The 21,986-nt window shown below is 36.6% G+C and overlaps 1 protein-coding gene across 5 annotated transcripts in view; it reads left to right on the top strand.

Annotated features, from left to right (window-relative positions):
* pyd (zonula occludens-like protein polychaetoid) overlaps window positions 1–21,986 on the top strand; it is a 95,420-nt gene that overhangs the window by 17,721 nt on the left and 55,713 nt on the right. For all 5 annotated transcript variants that reach the window (XM_070216848.1, XM_070216847.1, XM_070216853.1 and 2 more), the window contains exon 2: window positions 19,170–19,245. In XM_070216848.1, coding sequence (XP_070072949.1) covers window positions 19,170–19,245 — 76 coding nt within the window. The remainder of the gene's footprint in view (window positions 1–19,169; window positions 19,246–21,986) is intronic.

Genomic DNA, 21,986 nt, shown 5'->3' with positions numbered 1-21,986 from the left:
GTTTGATATATTAGTTTTTTCTGGAACATCCACCTTTAATGCACATTTCATGTTTAACAAATTACGAACCATAGCCAATTTTCACCTTTATGCAGGCCTAATCTTCAAACCATAAAACCCTTTCATGTTGGTTAAATTCCTAACTTTTCTTCCCACATCACGCCATTCGAAACTGTCAAAAAAGATGTAAGCAAATCCATCAAAATTAAAGATAAGAAATACGAATTAGAGGCGGGTGAAAAGAATTCTCGTAATGTGAAATTGGAAAGCGTAATTATTATTAATTTGTCAGGAATGTAAAACAGATGCTCCGGTGGAAAAAAAGTCCAAATAGGGGAAAAATAGCAGATGCACATGCGGGCTATGTGGATATGTAGCATGAAATGAATTTATTTTATTTCGGTTCGGTTTGGTTTGCCACGTGCCACATTTCCATGGAAAACTCGACGACCGAATCGGAGCAATTCGAGTTGAGAACTTCGAATGCAAATCAACAATCCGTTGGAAAATAAAAAAGAATTAAAACAAGTGCCCAGACTCCCTGCCCGACTTTGTATTCTGTATATAAATATCCGCTCAGTCGAGCAGTGCTCCCTTTCTCGTAAGCTCCTCTATTTTTACATCCAGCATGCTCCATCCATTAAATGCATTTGTGCATATTTCGAAATCGTGGCACATTTACATTTTTTCGTTGATTTCTTGTGTGTTTCATTTTTTTTTGGTTTTTATATGTGTATTTCAGCATTTTCTGCTGTCAGCTTTTGTTCGATTTTTACTTTTCGCCATGAGTAGACAATATTTTTCCTTGACTCTTTCCTGAATGGAAAATCCAAATGCAATTGGGAGCAACAAAAAATTGTTCTCTTTTTTTGGCAACCGTTCAGCTTTTATTCCGGTTTTTCTTTTATTTCATCCGATTGCTTTCGAAGTTGAAGTCGAAGATTTTTGCTTGGAGTTAAGATCACATGCTGTGAATTTACTAGATAATCTGATGTAATGAACTGTAATCTGACATCGTTTTTGAATTTAATTGGGCATTTCCTAATCGGATTGATCAGAAATTTTGAATGCAGTAATTGAGATTAAGAGATATTTAATGGAGGAACATTATTGTGTAAATGATACAATAATAAATAATATTTATAGTTGGAAATTTAATTTATAGTTATTCATTTATTCATTCAGTAATATTAAAGTACATTTGACTCTTCTTTAAATGCTTAGCTGCTGTAAAGCAAACATTTTGCTCGTTAAAAAGCCTGGAAGCAATTTGAACTCTAGCTAAGAAGGACTTACCTGCGATTGGTGTCATTGTCCTTGTGCATGGTGGCGTGTTGCAAGTTCCCCCCTTTTGAGGCCCACCTCACACTGCTTTGTTTCTCCCAGCTCCCTTTGTACATGGCAAAAAAGTATATTTTTAGCACAAAATGTAAATAAATTTGCATGCACATGGAGTCGTTGGCGAACAATTGCCACAAGGAGGCAAAGGGCAGGAGGCTAAAGGGCTATGGTAGTCCTAGCAAGGCATTAAAGGATTACAAAAGGCAGCAGCAGTTGCCGCAATAATCCTGTTAGTTTATTTTGCACCACAGAGCACACAATGTCAAGTGCAGAACAGAGCATTACGAAGTGGGCTTTATTTTTGTGGACAGAATGGGATAGGATAGCCACCATCTTCTGACTGACAATCCTAGACAATGCGACTGCAGTGAGGTGTCGGAATGGAAGTTGTCCTAATGAAGTCGTACGAATACCCAGGCTGTAAATTACGTGTCCAACTAAATGATGTCCTGGGTGTTTTGCTTGTCATGCTATATCTATCCCCTCTATTTTACTGAAATATTCAAGTCATTTAAAATTGAATGAGACACTTTTCGGCCAGGAATTGCAGGCAATTTTCATGAATTTTCTAAAGGGCCAAAGTGGAAGCCAAGTGTCATCCTCTCAAACACATCCTGCTCACCTCACAATATGCACAGTAGGCCCCCGTCCCATTGACCATTAATCTTGGGGCATTGTTCTAGCTCCGACTAGTGTCATAGTTATAAATTATGCAGCAGTTGAGTTAGGAATCGAGATGGCAATATGGATAAGAGTGGCTCTGCACTCGGGAAAAATGTGTCAAACAATTATAAAATCCGAATATACACAAAAAAAGTCGTTGTAGTCAAATCGATATGCGCATGGTAAATTTCTGGCATATCGTTTTTACCGTGCACTACCAAATTCTCTGTCGTGGAGATTCTCTGACTTGAAAAAGAGAGGAGAGAGAATGTGACAACTTAAATACATGAGTGGGAGGGAGAAGCATATTCAAAATACAATCTTGCCTGTTTTCGTTTCGAGCATATCAAGTAAAAATTGATACCACATAACGTAAAATCAATCATCGTTTCATATCAATTTTATTTTTTTGTGTATAAAAAGAAAGATTTTTGAATGTCGGTTTTTTATACTAAATATAATAATTTTTTAACGAGAGAAACCAACTTGGCGCAAATTTAATAAAGTCTATATTATTGACCGATCATTCTTTTTTTTAAGTGCTGAGCATAGAGCATACTTGAAAATCGATGGCCAAGGCCCATGCATATCGAGTGTCCAATCCACTTCACTCCCCTCCCCGCCATTCCATTCCATTTCGATTCGAGACGAGTGCAAAAAAACGCAACCAAGCGTAAAATCAAATAAAACGTCAACCCAAAATGGACATGAGTGGGCGGAAGGGCGGCGGTTGAGGATGTGGATGAGGTGGAGGATGAGGAACCACCACCATGGACGCAATCCGTGGAGAACCCACCACGTTGATGGCTCAGACCGCCGGCTACTGACGCTGTTCAAGTGTCAATTGGGTTTACTTACAGGCCACTTTGTCGATGGCATACTGTACTCTGCCCTCGGCGGACCCTTCTTATATATGCATATATACCCGTATGTATACATCATATATGTAAATGCTTGCACATCAATGTAAATGCCGCCTTCGAGTGGTTTTGCCGTAGAACTCCTTCTGCTCGTTGTTTGTGTAATTGGATAAGCTAAAATCGACATAAATGAGGAATTGTGATTTGCAAGAGATTGCGGTGGAAGTTATAGTAACTGAATACGCAATAGGTTTTTTTGCGGTCTATAAAGAAGTTTAACATTTAGGATTCAAGGGAGTTTTAGATATGTATACTTATTATATATTTTATATATATAATTTGAAAATAAAGAAATTATTCTTATAAATATAAAAAATCCCCCGTAGAGTCAAAGAATATTATTATCCTGCAATTAAGATTCCGGCTCTTTGATTGTTTTCATTACTCCAATTGAACGGGCCATCTGATTTCGCCCACAATCACTTCTCCCACTCAAAAGAAAAACATTTCCACTGCACTTAAAATATTTTTGTGAGGCGAACGTTTTGTTTAGACGCAACTCGAGTGTTGCTCAAGTGCAAACTGCATTTTCCCCAACTCCGAGATCGATTCCAAACTCGAAATGCCGACTGTGATTGCATGGAGAGCAAAGTGCAGGGCCACTTAATCGACTGTGGAAATGTGTGCCCCAAAGAGCAGTGCGATTAGAGAACTGGGTCAATTGCGCTGCAAGGGAAACCGAAAAATTATGTTTATGTTTTCCCAAGAATCAAAGCAGATCCACAGGTAAACTCAGCACTCGAAAATTGTTTACCAGAAAAAATAAAAAAAGAACCAACAAGAATGCGTTGACCCAATTTCCATGCCACCAAATAATCATTAAAAGTATCTATTACATTCTAACGTACTTTATTTGTTCTCTTTCATTGCAGGTATGTATCGAACGAACATATATTACCATTATGTTGTGGGTGTGTGCCGTGCCCCTTTGGCTTTGACTCCATCGATTTGCATAAACTTTGGGCCACAAGCAAAGCGGCCAAATGTCAACAACTCTATCAGCCCGAAAGATACCGAACCGAACACTCTTTTGGTAGCGATTTTCAGAAAACCTCCAACGTCAACTTCAACGCAAATTGGCAACACAAATCTGTCAACGGGCCAGGAGATGGCCAACTAAGCAGGCTAACAATCAAGTAACAAACAGTCGCACTGTACAAAAAATATCAGGGGGATTTTAAAAATAAGTATTAGTTGAAAGGGAATTTTTTAAATTTTACTTACAAATTTATTTATATTTTTAAATAAGCCAGGAACTGAACCAAAAATATCTATGAGATATTTAGATAGTCCCTGACAGTCAAAAAACTTTACAAATATTTTAATAAAATTTCCTCATTATTCTAATGATTTTTTTGTGTGCAACCATTCAGGCCCGGCTCACCTGTTGTCTTGGGCAAGTCGGGCCTGGCACTTAACAAGTTTTCAATTTGTAAACGCGCGTGCTTTGAATACTCCCCGAGATCTTTGGCAGTCGTCGAAGGAGGAGGAGGTGAAGGAGTAGCTGGAGTTGGAGCTGAAGAAGGCAGACAATTGAGCCAAGATTGAATAAGTTCGGGGGCAGTGGACAGTGGGGGCCAATTGGGGTTCCAAGTCTAAAGCGGCACGCGTGCCCAAGGAGAAGGAAAACCCGAGACGAAGACCAAAATCAAGCCAATTTCCAATCACACAGAGGCAGCTTTTTTTCCATTACGCAAAACTTGTCCAGCAGAGTATTTAGTTTATATCCCTTAACTCTATTATAATTTCATTAAAACGATAATTGGGAATGCGTGCACAGAATTAAAAGGTCCTGTGTAGCCAGTAAATCTATAAAGCCTATAAAAAAGATCTGTTATAAGAAAATTATTCTTTATGACTCTATAAATGTAAGATCTCTTTTGGAAATAATAACATGTATTTTCTACAAGATATAATTGAAGATATTTACCGTATCAGTATTTGTGGATTTTTCCATGACAATCCCATTCGAAACTTAATGGCTTGTTATAAACTATATGGAAGATCTATTTGAAATTCTTTGTCGCTGTCGTGTGAAGGCTTAGATTTGCATTTTTATGGTTAGACATCACGGTCAGGTGATTAAGTCGTTAACAAAGCATTGATTATTTGTAAGGTTTACGAGGGTATTACAACACGGATCTCGGTTGGGCTCATTGTCTGTATACAGAATGCGTAATAGGAGTTGCCAAACCTTTACTCTTTTTTACCTTAATTTTTATAAAAGGGATTCAATTTAGTTTGATATTTCTAACAGTTTGAATTGACTCTTTAATTGATTTTAAAATCTTTTTATTAAATTTTAATGGCACCTCTTTAATTTACATTTTACTATTTTGCCAATCAGCAACAGTAATTAGTTTCTAACAACCATATTCAAGTGTCTTTTTAATGTTTAACATCCTCAATAAATAATCTCTGCTGCTGAAAAGATTCGAATCTCAGATGGTAATATTTCAATTAAAAATCAGCAATAGGAAATTTGCATCTTAATGGTTTTTCATTGCTCCCGAGCAATTTATCCAACCGCCTTTGCAAATTGCTTTACAATGCTCGGGAGCCGAATACAGAAGTCAATCTGAATACCTCCAAAATGGTTTTATTATAATCGTTAAGCTATCCGCCATTCTGATGTCAAAAACCTTTGCCAACAATCGTTTTATTTTCTTACGATTTCTTTTATTTTGCTGTCCATTGTTTGTTGTCTTTCTGATTACCATGGCAGTGCCATTTTATTTGAACATTTATTTATGATATTTTTGTTTATTTTTTGCCGCTTTTCCTTTCTCCTTCCTCTTTGATAATGATTCTTATTGTTATGCTTTTGCTTTGTGGTTTCAGGTTCGTTTTTTGTTCTGTTGCACGTGTTTTAGTTGAGAATGGAAATTAAAAAAATAGAGTTAATGGGAAAAATGAGCGAAGAAGGATATGGCAAATTGTATATTTTTGAATTTTTGGTATTTAAGGCCTAAATTATGATGGCTTTGACTCTAAGAAAATTGTGTTAAAAGTTGTTAAGATTTGTCAGGTTTTTTAAAAGTCTAGAAAATAGATGTGATAAAAATAAGAAAAAATCTAAAACAACTAACCATGTCTAAATTAGCAAACGTTTTTCGACGCGCCCATATAAAACCCGAACAATTAAATGATCAGTCAATCCGCAACCATATCTAATAACTATATCAAAATGTTAGTTGTTCGGCTTGTAAAATTGGAATTACAAATTGTACAAGAAAATTGTCAAATTGGCTTATAGCATTTACACGCATCGCATTGCAATGGATCGCGTTGCATTGGAAATTGAAAATTGTTAAATAACAAATTTGCTTTTGACCAAATGCGGCTGGCCTAAGTCGACATAAACAACTGAGCACGTTAATAAATCATTTCTTACCAATTTGAGACACCCTTTCGGCCGACTGCCATTGGGTTGGCTGTTGACTGCTAACGCATTTGGTCAAAACCAATTCATCAATTGGCCAAAAACTTGGCAAGAGCTGGCAAACCGAGCCAGTCCAAGCCAAGAAACCAAACCCACCAAATATGACAAAATGCAGGTGGCAAAATTAGACAGAGAAACACAAAAACACCAAAATTATAAATATTTCGCTTTTTTGCGCCATTGCGCAAAGTCAACAGAAAAGCGCATGGAGAAAAAAAATTGTAAATATATTGACAACTTTGCAGATTTTGATTTTCCGCTTATGCGAGTCAATTTATTTATTTATCTTTTTTTACCCACATTATTTACACTGCGCCAATTTTATGTTTATGTTGTTGATCACCGCAAAATAATTGAAAGGAAAAAAATAAGCTGAAAGCAAAACAAATAAACAAAGTAAAACCCGGCGCCACGGAGTCTTGCCAAAAATTGTATTGTACAGAAAGAAAAGAAAAAAACAGAGTGGGAACTATATTAAATAGTAAAGACTATAATATACCTTGTATTAATTTTCTTAACGGAACCACAGTCTAATTTGTTTATACAGTACATTTTATTATTAAGCTAAATAAATCTCAAAATATATTTGAGTAACTTAATGATTTCTTAACAGCAATCGAACGAATATACCTTTCGTTTTTATCTACTGGGTAATAATAAGATTGCTGAATCTCTGCAGTTTCTGGACTTGCGAAAAGCCAAAGCAACCTAAGCTAAAATCAGATTTATATTTATTACCGCAAAGCGAAGCAAAGCATATGTAGTCGCTGTCCCAAACCGGAGTTAAAGTTTTGGCAAATAGCAGAATAAAGCTTGAAACAAAGGCGACAAAATATTGAAAATCAAATTTATCTTCATTACGGCCCTAATGGATGGGGCGAATGACATCATGATTCTATCATCATGGATCTTTCGAGTTGGGATTGTAAATATTTGTGACGCCTTTTCAGGTGCAACGATGCAAAACATTTTCGCTCGCCACCTCCGCCGCCAAACGTGTGATTCGAATAATTGCTTTGCAATTTGCCGCCTCGGGCTATTAAAACAACAAAAAAAAAAAAAACAACTAAATAATATTATTACGCTACGCTCTTGGCATACAAAATCGTTTTTTTTTTATTATTATTTTCTGGCCACGTTATCTTTGGGTATTATATTACAGGCGACACACATATGCAGATGTAAGATGTCAGGTGTGGCTGGAACCATTTCTGATATATCAATTCACATTCTGAATTACGAGAGGTGCCGAGTTCTGCGGGGCAGTAAGTTGATATTCACTTACCTCCCGGTATTGTTTATGAATTGGTCAGCCACCTTAGGATTTATGAATTCTACTTGTTAAGCATCGCATTATGCGATTTCAGCTCACGTACGCTGTCAGCTACTGAAAAAGATTTATATTATGAGATTTATGGATCGCAAATGCTAAATTTAATTGCATAATTTAGAGGCGAAGACTAAGTAATTCGTTCATAAAATATGCATATCTAAGATGAGGTTTAAGAGCAAAACAAATTTTGGTATTTTTTAACGACTCAATTTAGTATTTAGTATTTAGTAGCCAAAGTTATTGACTTTAAATTACTAAAGTAATTTTGAAATTCGTTGAACCTAAGTTTCATTTTTTGCCAATAATTTTAAATGAAATTTCTCCTAAAACTTTCACAAAAAGGCCTCTTGCTATTTTACGATCGGCACTTGCTCTCCCGTAACCCCTAACCTTTATGAAAATGAGGTCTTAGCTGTCCATAACTTTTGATGACCCATAGAAATCTCTAGCGGCGCCCTAAAATCCCAACAAATTATTGTAATTTGTGAAGGGCATAGTAAAGGCCAGTAAAATAAACCAAAATATTTGACACTTTCTTATGGTAGATTTTTATGGATGAGTAAAAGCTTTATCTTGTGTGAGCCCGAAAACGAAATTCCAAACTAGTCAATCCTGTTTGCGGTGATTATTTAATGGGGCTTACGTGATTTCCAGGGAATCGGCCCGACATCGATCATATAATTTGCTTAAGCCCGGTCTAATGAATCGTCATTTGGCCCAGCCACATGCAAACCTTTTTCAGCACGCTTCCAAAATGGACAACAGACGGAGAAGAGAATATTTTTTAACACATAACAAAACACCTCATAAATTTTATTAGCCCGGACACGGACCAAAAAACAGACTAAAACACCATTCATTAGCAGCAGAAACACAGTCAAGAAAAACCAAATCAAGAGCCAAATCCCTCGGAAGCCAGATCCAAAGACCCAGAGCCAAACTTTTACAACTTTTTTTTGACTTTCCGTGAGTTTTATTTCTACTTCATTTGAATGACTCTGGTTTGCCGCCATATGAGAAGTTCTCTCTCTCGGATTTTGGTTTTTATTGTTTTCTTATTCTGACGTTATATGGCAAAACGTGCCGCTGCCTGAATACAGCAGTTCTGTTAGTTTTGTTTGTGTGTTCTTTTGTGGATTTCAATTTTAAAATCACTTTTGGCCATCGCACACCGTCTGACAACTAACACAACGCCAGTGGCCGGAGGCCTGTCACAGAACTTCACCCACATAAATAATTCCCAGTTGTTGTTGTCCTTATGTTGCTGTTCTCCAAGTTGTTTTTTGAATGTTATGCCAAAAAAAAAAACAAAGATATTGAAGGTTAATCAGCTATGTTGCAAAGAATGTAACTTTTATAAAAAATATATAATTAGATATTTAAAAAAATGTATAAACAACTGAAGAAATTATTTGAACTTTAAATCATTTTTAATTGCACAAATATTTTATTTGCTTTATTTTTTCTTGAAGAAATAATTTTATTTTCAAGTTATTTACACACAAAAAAACACGCCAGGATCAAATCGATATGAGCATTGTAAATTTCTGGTATTTATATATTATTTTTTATCATGCACTATTTTTTGATACCACATAACTTATCAAATCGATCATCGTTTCATGTCAGGTTTTTTTCTAGTTAACTACTTCAAATGAAATGCAAAAGATTTCCTATCTATTGACTCTATTGGGCATTTATTTGACTTAACTTTAGTCGAATACCGTAGTAAACCGCGTTATTGTCTCGACTCAGTCGCAACTCACGAAAGGAAAATATTTGTGCAAGCGCTCCTTGGACTTTTCAGCGGACTCTAAGATGTTCGGGCGGAGATATAGTGTGTATATAGGGTATAGACAATGGTAAATAAGGTAAGCAATCAGTGGAGCTGAACACAGTAGCTGTCGGCTTTGCGTGCAGATCAGGTTGGGTTTGTGTTCATATATGTGTACGCCTATAAGTCGGCGTGCTGCTGGCCCAGTCTGTTGAGATTAAAAACGCTTAAATATTTATTAAATGTGGGAGCGTGCAAAAGACAAGTTTGTGAGTCAGCTTAGAATGGCTGAGGTGGGTTCATATACTCGTGTGTCTGTTTGTATCCGAGTGCTAAACGAATGCTAAATATTTGCACTGATTTATTTGGTGCATTAGACGGTGGCACTAAGTGGTATTATAAATATTTGGAACAAGTCTCCCTATGAGAATAGATAAATTGTGCATGTACGATTTATTGGTTTTCGAATGTTTTCCGTCTAAATCGGTAGCCGACTTTGCGATGTTAATCTGCATTGTCATTAATTCAGTTTCGCTCTTTCCTGCACATGTATCTGTTTTTCTCTGTCTTTTCCTATACGATTGCCGCAATAACCGCACCGGAAATGCGATATCCAATGCGATTGTCGAGAGACTCTCTCTTGAAGGCCTGACTTTGAGGTTAACTTTCTCGGGGCAGACCTCACAAATGGTAAGCTGAGCTCTCCCAGACTTTTGAGTGCACAGAAGAAAAATGTCTAGAGATTTTTATTGTTTCTACATGTATGTTAATATTTTTCTGATAAATATTTCAATGAATTTTTCTTTGTGTACGGGATGTCATGTTTTTAAACACATTCACCTCATATTGACAAGCGTAATGCCTGCAACCATCCATCCATCCATCTATCTCCTATGTGTAATTGCCGCAATGGGAGCAACAAGAAGCTTGAGATACATTTGTATCTGGCACTGCTGAAAGGCTTTCAACGTCCACCAGGATGTGCCGGGCAACAAACAAGACGTTGACTTGACGTTGTACAGTCTGCGTCTGTGGAGCTGCTTGAGTTTTTAATTATTTATGCCTAAGACACGTTAATGATTTTCCAAGGAATCGCCTCAGAATGCCACCAACTGGTTTTCCAGTCTCCCCAGCTGCATCCTCTCATCCTCTCCCAGACGGCTTCTTCCGACTAAAGTTGGTTAGTCACTGTAATTGGTTACACTTTGATTTCGCCTCGACTCAATAGTTGACCTGCAAACCGAGTGACAACCTGAAATGAGGAGAATCGGACAGGCTTTTTCACTCACTTTGTCACAATCGTTTGACAAGTGTGTGATGTTCGTGATTGAATCGCCGGAATTTTTGTAGTGAAAAAAGTGAGTTAGATGTTTGATTCGAACTGAAAGCCTTCGAAAGATTGTTGTCATCAAGATGTTTAGGATTGTGTTGGAGAAATTGGTATCTTTTAACACGGATTTAGTGAAAATTTTGTAAATGATCTGAAAAAATTCATGACATTCAAGTTTAAATATATTTTTAGTTCGTATTTCTATGTGATCTACATCGCAATAAAAATTGCAAACAAGAACTGATCATGAAATCGACTTACATTAGTTCAGCTCTCATAAATCCCCCTGCACGTTTATATAAATGTGTAAAGCTAATTGAACAATGGAATTCTAATGAAATGCGCCATGTGATTGAAGTAAACGTTCGTAATGTGCAAATACAAAAATTCAAATAAAAAATCAATACCACTGAGACTCATTTAGTCAGGCAAGATGTAACGATGCCTTTGTGTTCGACCATATATATATGACGATATATATGATGCTTAAATCAGCCGATACATATTTATGGCCTGTACTTGTGGTGCACTCGATATTCAATGGAAAACGATGCATCAAAGTCACAAACGGAGGAGACACTCGTCATGATGTCGGTTTCGATTTTAACCTTCAATTGGGTGGCAGTCAACTTACAACACACGATTTTTCCACACACTCTCAGACACTTCGATGCGATGGTGGCATGACAATTGAATTGCAATTAAGCGGCCAAGTGCAATTAACTCAAACAATTACCAAGTCACCAAAGTCGGGCCCAAAAGTCACCGAATCCGCCGCCAAAGCTGCAGCCATCATAATTGCTGTCCCCGTAAATGTTTCACTTTGGGTCTTTGTTTCGTTTTGGTACTCTCAAATGGAGTATATTAACTAAGGGGTATACAAATAAAATTTAAATTATCCTTACTTGTTGAAAACAGTTGTCACTAATAGTAGCAAAATTAAAATAAAAATTGGAAAAACAGTTAAACATGTTTTGTTAGTGTAATCTCATAGAATTTAAAGAGTATTTTAAAATCGACTTACTTTAGTTAACCCACATCACCTTATTTCGCCTTGTTTATTTTTGTTGACCAGCACGAATCGTGTGCAACTTTTGGCGGCACTTTGCAGTTGATTTAATTACAATCAGAAGGTCATAGGGGGAAACTTGAACCCGAGATCAATGAAACTCTGTCAATACTACGGACTGCTTATTTCGACTCTCTATCGCTATGTTTTCCCTATTCTACATACATATCCCCGGCCTTCGCACGTTCCAGTTTGGTTTGCTCGAATGCTACTGAGAAAACTTTGGAAAAAAAACAAAAATTAGCCTACACAATGCAATTAGTGGGGAAATTTTCTTTTAATGACATGATGGCACCATACTAAAGATGGAATTCGCTTTTTGAGGCTGTGTGCGCGTAAATTGCGTAGAAATCGTCGAATAAAAGGGTAACCGAACGGAACTGCACCGAAAGTGGGTTAAGAATTGTCATAATTGTTTTGCACATTCTCATCGTGGTTCTTCCCTGCCTTGCCATTTTTTATTCGCAATAGAGATATTGCAATTCTAAAGCTTCCACTTAGGGAATTCATTTATTGCAGAGAAAGGGGAGCAAGATAATTGCGTGAGAAGTCGGGCTAAGTGAGTGCAACATGATTTCTTTATAACTAATGGTTCTCTGGGGGTATGGTCTTTCTTATATTATGAAGATCTTCATTAGAAATCTTTGAATTTGAATTGTAAAGGTTTTTTGAATTGAATATTATTATTTAGGCATTTAAGGACGGTTTCTGAAAATATTTTTATTTCTAAAAATATCTAAGCATTTATTTTCTTTGTAAATAAATAACTGGTATAATAATTGCCAGTAGCTTTATCTCCCCTCGTATTTCTGATTAAAATCGAATACATTTCGCTAAATCATACTCCCCCTTTTTATTCTCAGACTGCAAACGCTTAGGGCTGCAGAAAATCTCCCCAATTGCCGGAGTATCTCCTCTGAAATCTCCTGTCCTGATTTTGAAATGGAACCCAATTCGAACCGACTCGTGCTATTGACAGCTGACATTACAACAAGTGTTTTGTATCCTGGGTTCGGCTTGTGTTTGTACTTGTAATTGCTTTGCTTTTCGCTTGCAAAGGGTTCAGATAGGGTGGATTTCGAGGGCAAAAGAGGGGTAAAGGGACATGACACGCACACTCCATGACGAAAGGCCATATGGCAGGTGCCTCTCAGCCCTTTTGGCTCAGCCCAAAGGCAAATAACGTTTTTTCATTATGATTTTGAAGGAAATTTGATACTCCCCCGACATCCTCTGCACATGGATGTCACTCCCCTTGCACTTGAATAAATGGCATAGCCACTTACAAAGAAAATTGGTTTTGTTTAAAAAAAAATTGAATTTAAAATTTAAATAAAAGTTGTAAAAACTTTTAAGTTATTATCTAAAATTTAGTTGACAGGATATTTGCTTTAGCTTGTTAAAGTATCATTTTTCTGAGTGTACAATCTGCAACCCTTGGATGCTTTTGGCAACCCATTTTGCACACTCAGCGACCTGCACATCCATCCCTCTTTTTTGCGTCTGCAATATTAAAGTTTGGGCGAATTTTGTTGCAAATTCTAGTCAAATATGCGAAATTTGTCGTCTGCAGCTGTTGGCCTGCTGCTGCCCTTCCTTCCCATTCCCCCCCCCCCCCCCTTTTCCCGACGCTTTTCCCCTGCGAATGCACTCGCTCCAGTGCATTTGCGTCTCAGTCAAATTTCATTCCGCTTAAACCCACGCCAAGAAAGGATGTCGTCGCAAAAAATTCGAAACGCTTGTGCCAGAGTTTTGTTTTTATTTTTGGATTATTTCTGAATAAATTGAATTCCGCTTAACGCTTGCTATACGGTTAATTTTTGCTTTGGAAGCTTAATTTTAAATATAATAATAATGCATTAGTTGCTTTAATATTATGTTAACAACGAAATTTTTATGTTAAAAAATCGAAGCAAATAAAATTTTTTACCGGATGCTCTTTAAGTTTTACAATGTTATGAATTCATTGAATCGCCAAGAGTGAAATTATAGGTTTATTCGTTTAACGGGTTTTTATGGACTCAAATCGGCTTTAAAAGTTTCGATTACCGGAAACCGCAAAATTTATATTTTCGAATGTGTTAAATAGGGCAGCGCAATTAAGTTAATTACAGATTATAGTTCGTATCAAAGTCAAATTTGGCTTTAAACAAGCTTTTAAAATGAGTATAGCTTAAAAATTTAAATTTGGTTTCCTTTAAAGCAACCCCAAAGCAATATGTTACCAACTGATGAATCCCACACGCAGATTAAAGCTCAAGCTCAATTTGTTTATAATTTATTATGCCTGCGTATATATTTATTTTAATTTCAGTAGATTGTTTTTTTTTGTTTTTCGTTTTTTGTCCCTCTTCAAAATTATATGCCTACAAATATGGAAGTGCCATCGAATTAATCGCCACTTTGCGTTTACCTTTTTGTTTTCGTTTTCGAACTGGGATATCCATTTTGGCTTCGTAGGCCTATGTCTGGCGACCTTCAGATCGAAGCCGACTAAAAATAGAGATTCAAGAAATCGGCATTGTCATTCACGCAGATCTAGAAGAGATACTCTTACAACCCGACAGTTTGCCAGCTCATTCATAACTCCATTCGTTACTTTGATGAGTTGCCGCACTTGAGCGCACTTCAGCGTTGACTTTTGATGTATTTTTTGTGCGTTTTTCTATTTGAATTGTACTTGAAAAAAGTGCTACAACACTCGAACACTTCCAGGCCGAAAGACGGAACAGAATCCCCGCCACCAGCAATTGAAAAGGAAACTGAAAAAATAAAACAAGAAACAAAAAAAATTCGAATCTAATGCTAATAAAATTGATTAACATGACGCAGATTGATGACTGTCAGGGCCAAGTCTGCCACGCACTCAGTACACAATTTTTATTGTAGTCTGTAATTCTCCACACAGAGAAAAAATATATTTGATTAAATATTAAAAATAAAACAAACAACAAATTTATGTTTTTCATCTTCTCTAAAATATATCAGCCAGAAATCAGGAAAAACATTCATTTAATTTTAAAAGTAGTCTTGTCTTTCTTAACTTGTTGCTTAGAATAAATAATATTTTAAACACATTTTTTTCTGTGCCTATACATACGCTATATTAATTGTCAGTCAACGCAGCCAACACAGATCGATTTGTTTTTCTCATGAATAATCCCCTGTATTTTTTTTTTTGTTTTATTAAATTTTCGGTGGCACAACTCTGACATTGCAACACTTGTGCCCGCCGAGGGTTAATCTCTGTGAAATTTTATGTAAGGCTTGGGATCAAAATTAAAATTTTTGACTGACACCGTTGGATGGGTCATTATTCCATTGATAAATCGCTGAAGCGTGCGTTTTCCGCTTTCAAAAATATTTACATAGCGCAACCTCAAGCATCGCTTTAATCATTTTCATTTCCGAGAGATATGTGGAAAATGCTTGGATGCTAAGCGATTTTCCGTGTGCCGACATTCCACAAATATTTTTGTGCATTTCGTTTTGTCATATTAATGAGATAATTATGCTTTGATTAATATTTAATTGATCATTTAAAGGTAAGCGTGTTAGGCTTCGAGCAAATTGGGGTCTTGGTTTTCAACTAGAAAATATTTTGAATACCTTTTTAATAAATATTTCATTTATGTTCATTGAGATTAGTTATTTCTTATTAATTTGTTTATTGTTTAATACCAGTTTTATTATTTTTTTCTTCACGCCTCGACGTTTTTTTCACATATTTTCTATTTGCCAAAAAATTCCCAGACCAATTTATTTCCCATATGCATAACCATAGCCCCAGCCCCATATCGTATATCACACGCACTTAATCCCTACTTTCATTTTCGTTTCTCTCTCACTCTTCGCAGGCATTACACAATTTTTATTTAATTGAAAATCAGCCGAATACATTTTTCACTGGGCTTGGGTGTCTGTTTGAATCGCCTTAGCTCTCCAAAGAAAAATACAAAAATTGTGTCACTTGCGGCTTTTCTCTGAGCCCTAAACATTGTAATTGTTGTTGAGTATGGCTTTCATATAAGTATGCATATAGATATATTTCTCTTTATTTCTTTGCATTGTGCATAAAACTGTCTGGGGTAACTTGATACCCGGGTAAAACTGTCGCGACAATTTGTTTGGCTCTGTTTTTTTTTTGGCCTGGGGTTGGGTGGGTTTATTTTGTGGTAGCTGCAAAGTCTTTGGGGGAAGGTTGTGGAGTTTAAACTGAAGTGCTTGTATATTTGACTTTTCGCCGTTTCATGTTTCCTTTAATACCATATTTGTTATTGGCCACCGATTGCATTCAATTTGTTGAATTAAATTTATGATAATGGTTCGGGTCTTCCCTTTCATGATTTTTCCCCCTCTCTTTTTCGCTTGCATAAAGTTTGTTTCCCACGCTGATTTATTTAGTCATTCAAAACACTTTTTTTCACTTGCAGTAATTGTAAACTTCTTCTCCTTTTTTATATTTTTTCTTTATTTGTGCAGCCACCGCAACTATTCCGCTATTTGTCTCTTTCTTGTTTGAAAAATACTTAGCATATTTTATCGGCCAACATTCGTCACGTTGCAGGAGATGTGAAAAGTGTTTGGTGATTAGGAGAGGGGACTTCCCCCGGTACCCCGCAATTTGTCACCCGGCATGAGGTGTCGGGTCCCATGTTCTGGGTTCTCAATTACAGAACCCATAAAACCGTTGGTGGGGACTTTGGGAACTCTGTAGGAGCGAACAGAGCGAAGAGCTATTAAAACCACAAATTGCCGTAACTTGGCTAAGATATATCCGCTTCCGCTTTTTCCCGCTGCCGCATCATTTATCTTTCTTCTTTTTGGCTCTGCTCTGGCTACTTCTTCTTTTCCCTTATTTTTTTCATATTCTAACATTAATCTCTGTTCTTCTGCGGTTTGATTTGCATTCATTTGTGGCAGGAATTCTGGTCGCTTTTTTGTTTTGGCCAGAAAATTACTGGCACCTTGCGAGAAGTTCACTGTTTGCCTAAGTTTCGTTTTTATTAACACTTCAGACCAACCGCAGAAAGAGTTTTTTCTTGCGGGTAGGGCAATAAAATGTTAACCCATTTATGACGATTAACTGTAATTTACTGTTGTGGAAGTTGTGCAAAGATTTGCTGAAAAATAATAACTTGATTTTATGTAATAGAAATTATTTAGTAATATACCTAAAACTCCTATAGTCTATGCTTAAATTTGGAATGCACTCTTTCTATACGATCCTAAATCGCTGAACTTTCAAACCACTTGCGGCGCAATTGCAACACTTCTTCCGATCGTAACATTTTAGAACATAATTCCAGGGTGATCTTGCCTCATCGCTGACAGAGGCAACAACCTAAAAACGTGCCAAACTCGGCCTGCGGTCACATGCAAAACATCGTTTGCCACACATATTTCTGTTCTCCTCTGGCGGAGCATCTTCATCTGGAGCTGGGTAATTTACAAGTATGAAATCAGGCAATGGCCATCACAGGAGCTGAGTAGCTCCGAAGCTTCATTCCATCCAGGGAGCCTACAGTCTAGACCCCATTTTCATTCGCTTCTGCCGCTTCTGGCATTGCATAAATTTGCAGTTGCTGCTGCCGTGAGAAGTTCTGCGATGATTTTCTCACGCATGTCTCTAGGATATGCACGAGTGAGCTTCTTGTAGTATGGTTCCTATAGTACATGTACTTGTACCTAGAGACTTATTATAATTTGTGAACTATTTTTCACGAGCTTATTCCAGACATGGAGTCTCTCTTTCTCGTTCTCTCCAATTAACATTCCGCCTGGGAACACTGAATATATGTATTTCAGGGGGGTTACAACAAATTGCAACAGGTTCAAAAACTAATTTGCATGCATGAAATTGCACTGCGAGTTCAGCTGACTTGACTTGTCTGGAGTTCTCGGTTGGAGTTTGCAGTTTGTAGTTTACAGACACGATCGAGACACCGTCGCTTAGCCGTCATATACACGTATGAACATATGTACATAGAGGCCCAAGAATAATCAGAAACTTGTCCAAAACTATAGCACCAGCTGGCACAGATCAGATCAAGCCTAGCCTCGATCCGTTTGCTTCTATATAGTCGAGTGTGCGAGTTGCCATTGTCTGGCAATGCGGTTGGTCTTTATTCTCATTTCTTGGTTGTGCCGCATTTTTCAATTGAACTTGAAGTGTCTGTCGCGGAGTGACGCTCCCCTGACTTCAAAGACCGAAAAAGACTTGCCTAGATTTGGACAAGTCACTGTGTAAGTGCTTGGCAAATACAGTGCGATTCCGCAAATTAAAGTTACATAATAGCCAATAAGTTGAGGAGAATATTTGAAAATAAATTTGAGAGGCTTATTAAATAAATTAGTTTAAATAATATTTAAAATGAAGTGAAAATAAATATATGAAAAAATATGCGAATTAAATAAAAAAGTTCAAATAATATTTCATCTAAAATAATAATTAAAATGAAGGGAAAATAAATATAACTAAAGATGAGAGTTATTAGCTCAAATAATATTTCATCTAAAATAATACTTTAAATAAATAATAATAAATTAGTTCAAATAACATTTAATCTTAATTAAAATTTAAAATGCAGTTCCAAAAAAAGAAAACAATGAATGAAAAATAATAGTTTTGATCTATCCACTAATATTGAGTTTAGAGTATCTTTTCTTCAATATCATTTGTAAGTTGTTTTTTCTTTGTCTTGCGTGTGTTTCATATTTATAAATGAATGGTATCACTTTGATCTCACTTACTATGGCGGGTAGTTCGATATAAAAGTGTCTGTCAGGGTGTCTTTATAGCGCATATATATATATACCTCTTATAAACCCCATCCGATTTCTTTATATCGCCCCATGTGTGTTCAGTGTTGATTGACATTTGGCCGGCATTTGAAGTGATCTATATGCTTCGCTCAGCTGAGGCTGCTGTCTCGTAAATCATGCCACGAACAACGATTTATATGTCTGCAAAGTCTGTGTACATATATACCCATTCAACATGTGACTCTAAGGTTAAACAGGATTATTTGTACACCTTTTTCTTTTGAATTTTTAGTGTGTGGTGCGTGAGTTTTGTCTGTTCTCCATTTGCCTGCATTAGAGTTCTTGTTTTTGCCACGCTAATTATAATTTATGTTGGTCATGTTGGATGTGACATGTGTTTACCATTTTACCTAGAATGCAACTCATAAATTTTGTGCAACTATAATTTATGCAACGGCAAAGTTCTACCGTTCTAAGATATATATAAAGTGTAAACTAATTTTAATGGTTGTATTTCCCCTTTATTTTTCAGATGCCGCCAATTTGGAGGACAGTCCCGATGTGGAAAAAATCCAAAAGGAAATCGAAACGATCGATTACATTGACAAGTAAGTGGACACAAATCAGTTGGGTTCAAATGGATTTATTGCAAGAGGTGAATTACCATGTCGGTGGAGCGGACAATTACCAGATCTTGGCCTGAACTTGTGCAATTTTCCTGTTTCTGTCTGGTTAACGCCCTACGAGTAAATTTATTCGCCTTCGCCGCCAATTACTGGTTGGAGAATTAACTTGTTGCAATTTCGCGAAAACCATAATTGTTTACTAATCCCAGTGTGCCGCACGTAAAGTTTCCTTGGCTGCTGTATAGCTGCAGTTACTATTCATTTGCTTTGGCAATGTTTACGTCCGATTGTGCAAATTGTGTATACGACACGTTGACCAATCCCAAAAATTGACAAAACACTGCGACGACAGTTGGGTGTTATTATCGTTGATTCGCTTGATTGCTCTACAATTTGCCGATTGCGCGATGAACTTTAATGATTTCGATTGGGAATCGATTGTTAGGAGCTTTTTGGTATTTTTATTCTTTTATTAATGCTAAACGGTAGCTAAAATTAAGGAAAGAATCTATAGATCAAGAATTCCATTCCTAGAATTATTTTGAATTGAAAGGAATTTTTATAATACTTTATTTTAATAAAAAAAACAAATTGAAAGGTTTTTTCCATGTGCCAACAAATATTACAATTTTTTTTTCCCACGTAATACTTAAAATTATTTTAATTTAATCACTTACCGAATTCTCACAGTTAATATCCATTGAAAAAATCAAAACACTGTAATTTAAAAATAATGCTAAGGGCTTGTAAGTAAAATCATTTTCCCTTCAATAAATCTGCAATTTCTCACCCCAAAAAGGCTCATTAAACTTTAGCTGAAACCACGTCCCATTTTGGACCTGCTCGCAAAGCAATGAAACAAGCTCAAAGTGTGAATTATGCAGCCAATTTTTTGCCCGCATTTTTATGTTCGTCTTAATTATTTTATTGCCTGCGGTCATGAGCGCGCATTTAAGCCATTTGCGGACTGCAATTGAGCGACAGCTCGGCCGCAAATGCAACAACATCGAGGAGACGTCAGAGAGATTCGGATCGTCGAAGTTGTTACCGTTTATATGGCCAATGAACACGGGCAAGTTTCTGCAGAAGTAGAGTACATATATTTTTTTCGTATCCCCGCAGATGTTGCGCAATATTTAATTCACTTAAACAGCCGCCAAAATCGGTTGGTGTGGCGAGATTTTCCTTTTATTCATTTTTTTCCTCACTCTGTAGCAACTTGTTAACTTTTTTCAGTCTTTTTAACTGTCCCGAGATCATGTTGTTTTACGGGCGGTGGCGGCCTGTCCAATCGTCAATGTGTTTAATACATAATTTCCTTATCGTTGCGGGATTTTCTTGTTTCGGCTTTTTTCTTGTGCCATTTGGTTGGTTAGCTTTTGATATGTAGTTGAGATTTGATTTCTTGAAGTTTAATGACTTAAAATAATTATGATATTCAGCGAGTCAGGTAGCCGGAGTTTGCTTGTTTTTCATTATCGATGTCTGTGCGCGGCACTTTTTTGGTTTCTGGTTTCCAATTGATGCAACATCAGAAACAAGTTCCCATGTCTGCCACTTCTTCGACGACTTCTTCTTAATTAACTTCCCATACTATATCAATTTCACTCCGTGATTGAAGACCCAAGTGGAAGTTGCCTGGGAAGAGCAAACAAAAATGGCAGGGAAAACATAACGAGATCGGGGCGACAAAATGATCTCGAAAGATAATGAACAAAAAGTTTTTGCAAAATAAAACTGGATTAAATCTTAATGATAAGTCTGATTAATTAAGTCATAAAGCGACTAAAGTTTTAAGTAACTTGAAGATATTTTGACAATATCCATTCGATAAAAACAAAGTTGTGAAGGAAAAACACATATTAAATATAGAGGAATGATTAACTGACAATATGTTTTCGAGCACTACTTGTCTTAGTTGTCTTAGCTGGTAAAATCTTTACCCAAGTTTATTATTAAAGTCAAACTGAAGGCTTAACTTTATTTACACCTTTTGCGGAGGCGGGACATTTCCTTTGGCCATAAACAAATTTCAGGCCAAACCCTAAACCGTTATCCATCCGCATCGGTGTTCCCATTGTGATTCGCCTTGGCGTAGGTTAAAAGTCATCTCGACCACTTAGCCATAAATTAAATCATCATCATTAGCGTGACTCTGACCCATAATTAGAATATTATCTCTGGCGACTAATCAAATGCATTTGAATTGAGATAAATAAACAAATTGAGCAAACAGCCCAGTCATTTCGAACTCCTACAACTTAATGAGGCACCGTCATCGTATATTCAAAAGCCCTCTTCAGCTTCAGTGCGGGAGTCAACACTTTCTTTTGGGATAAGTTTCACTTTCCACTCGAAAAATCGAAGACCTTTTGATCGGACTAAATCGTTAACAACATGAGAAAAGAAAAAAAAACATAAAACTGGTTCAGCTCATGTATGCAAATGAAGTTCAATAAACGCACGAATCCAACTGGCAATTTGTCGCCCCAACGAAACGCATTTAAATTAGCATATAAAAAATAAACCACGAAGAAAACCACAAAAACGTGCGAATATCCGAAGCAAGTTTAAATCGAAATTTGATTACGAAATTTCCTATGCGAACAAATCGAAGGAAACTTTCACTTGTCGTTTTTAATTGCAAAGAGGAGGAGTTTAAAGGATGGCTGCTATGTTATATGGGTTTTCCTTTCCTCAAATTAAATGCTATTGAGCTCTCC

This window comes from Drosophila takahashii, chromosome 3R (genome assembly GCF_030179915.1).
Source record: "Drosophila takahashii strain IR98-3 E-12201 chromosome 3R, DtakHiC1v2, whole genome shotgun sequence".
Classification (NCBI taxonomy): domain Eukaryota; kingdom Metazoa; phylum Arthropoda; class Insecta; order Diptera; family Drosophilidae; genus Drosophila; species Drosophila takahashii.
The sequence above is the reverse complement of the archived record's forward strand: the minus strand, read 5'-3'. Positions and strand labels throughout refer to the sequence as shown.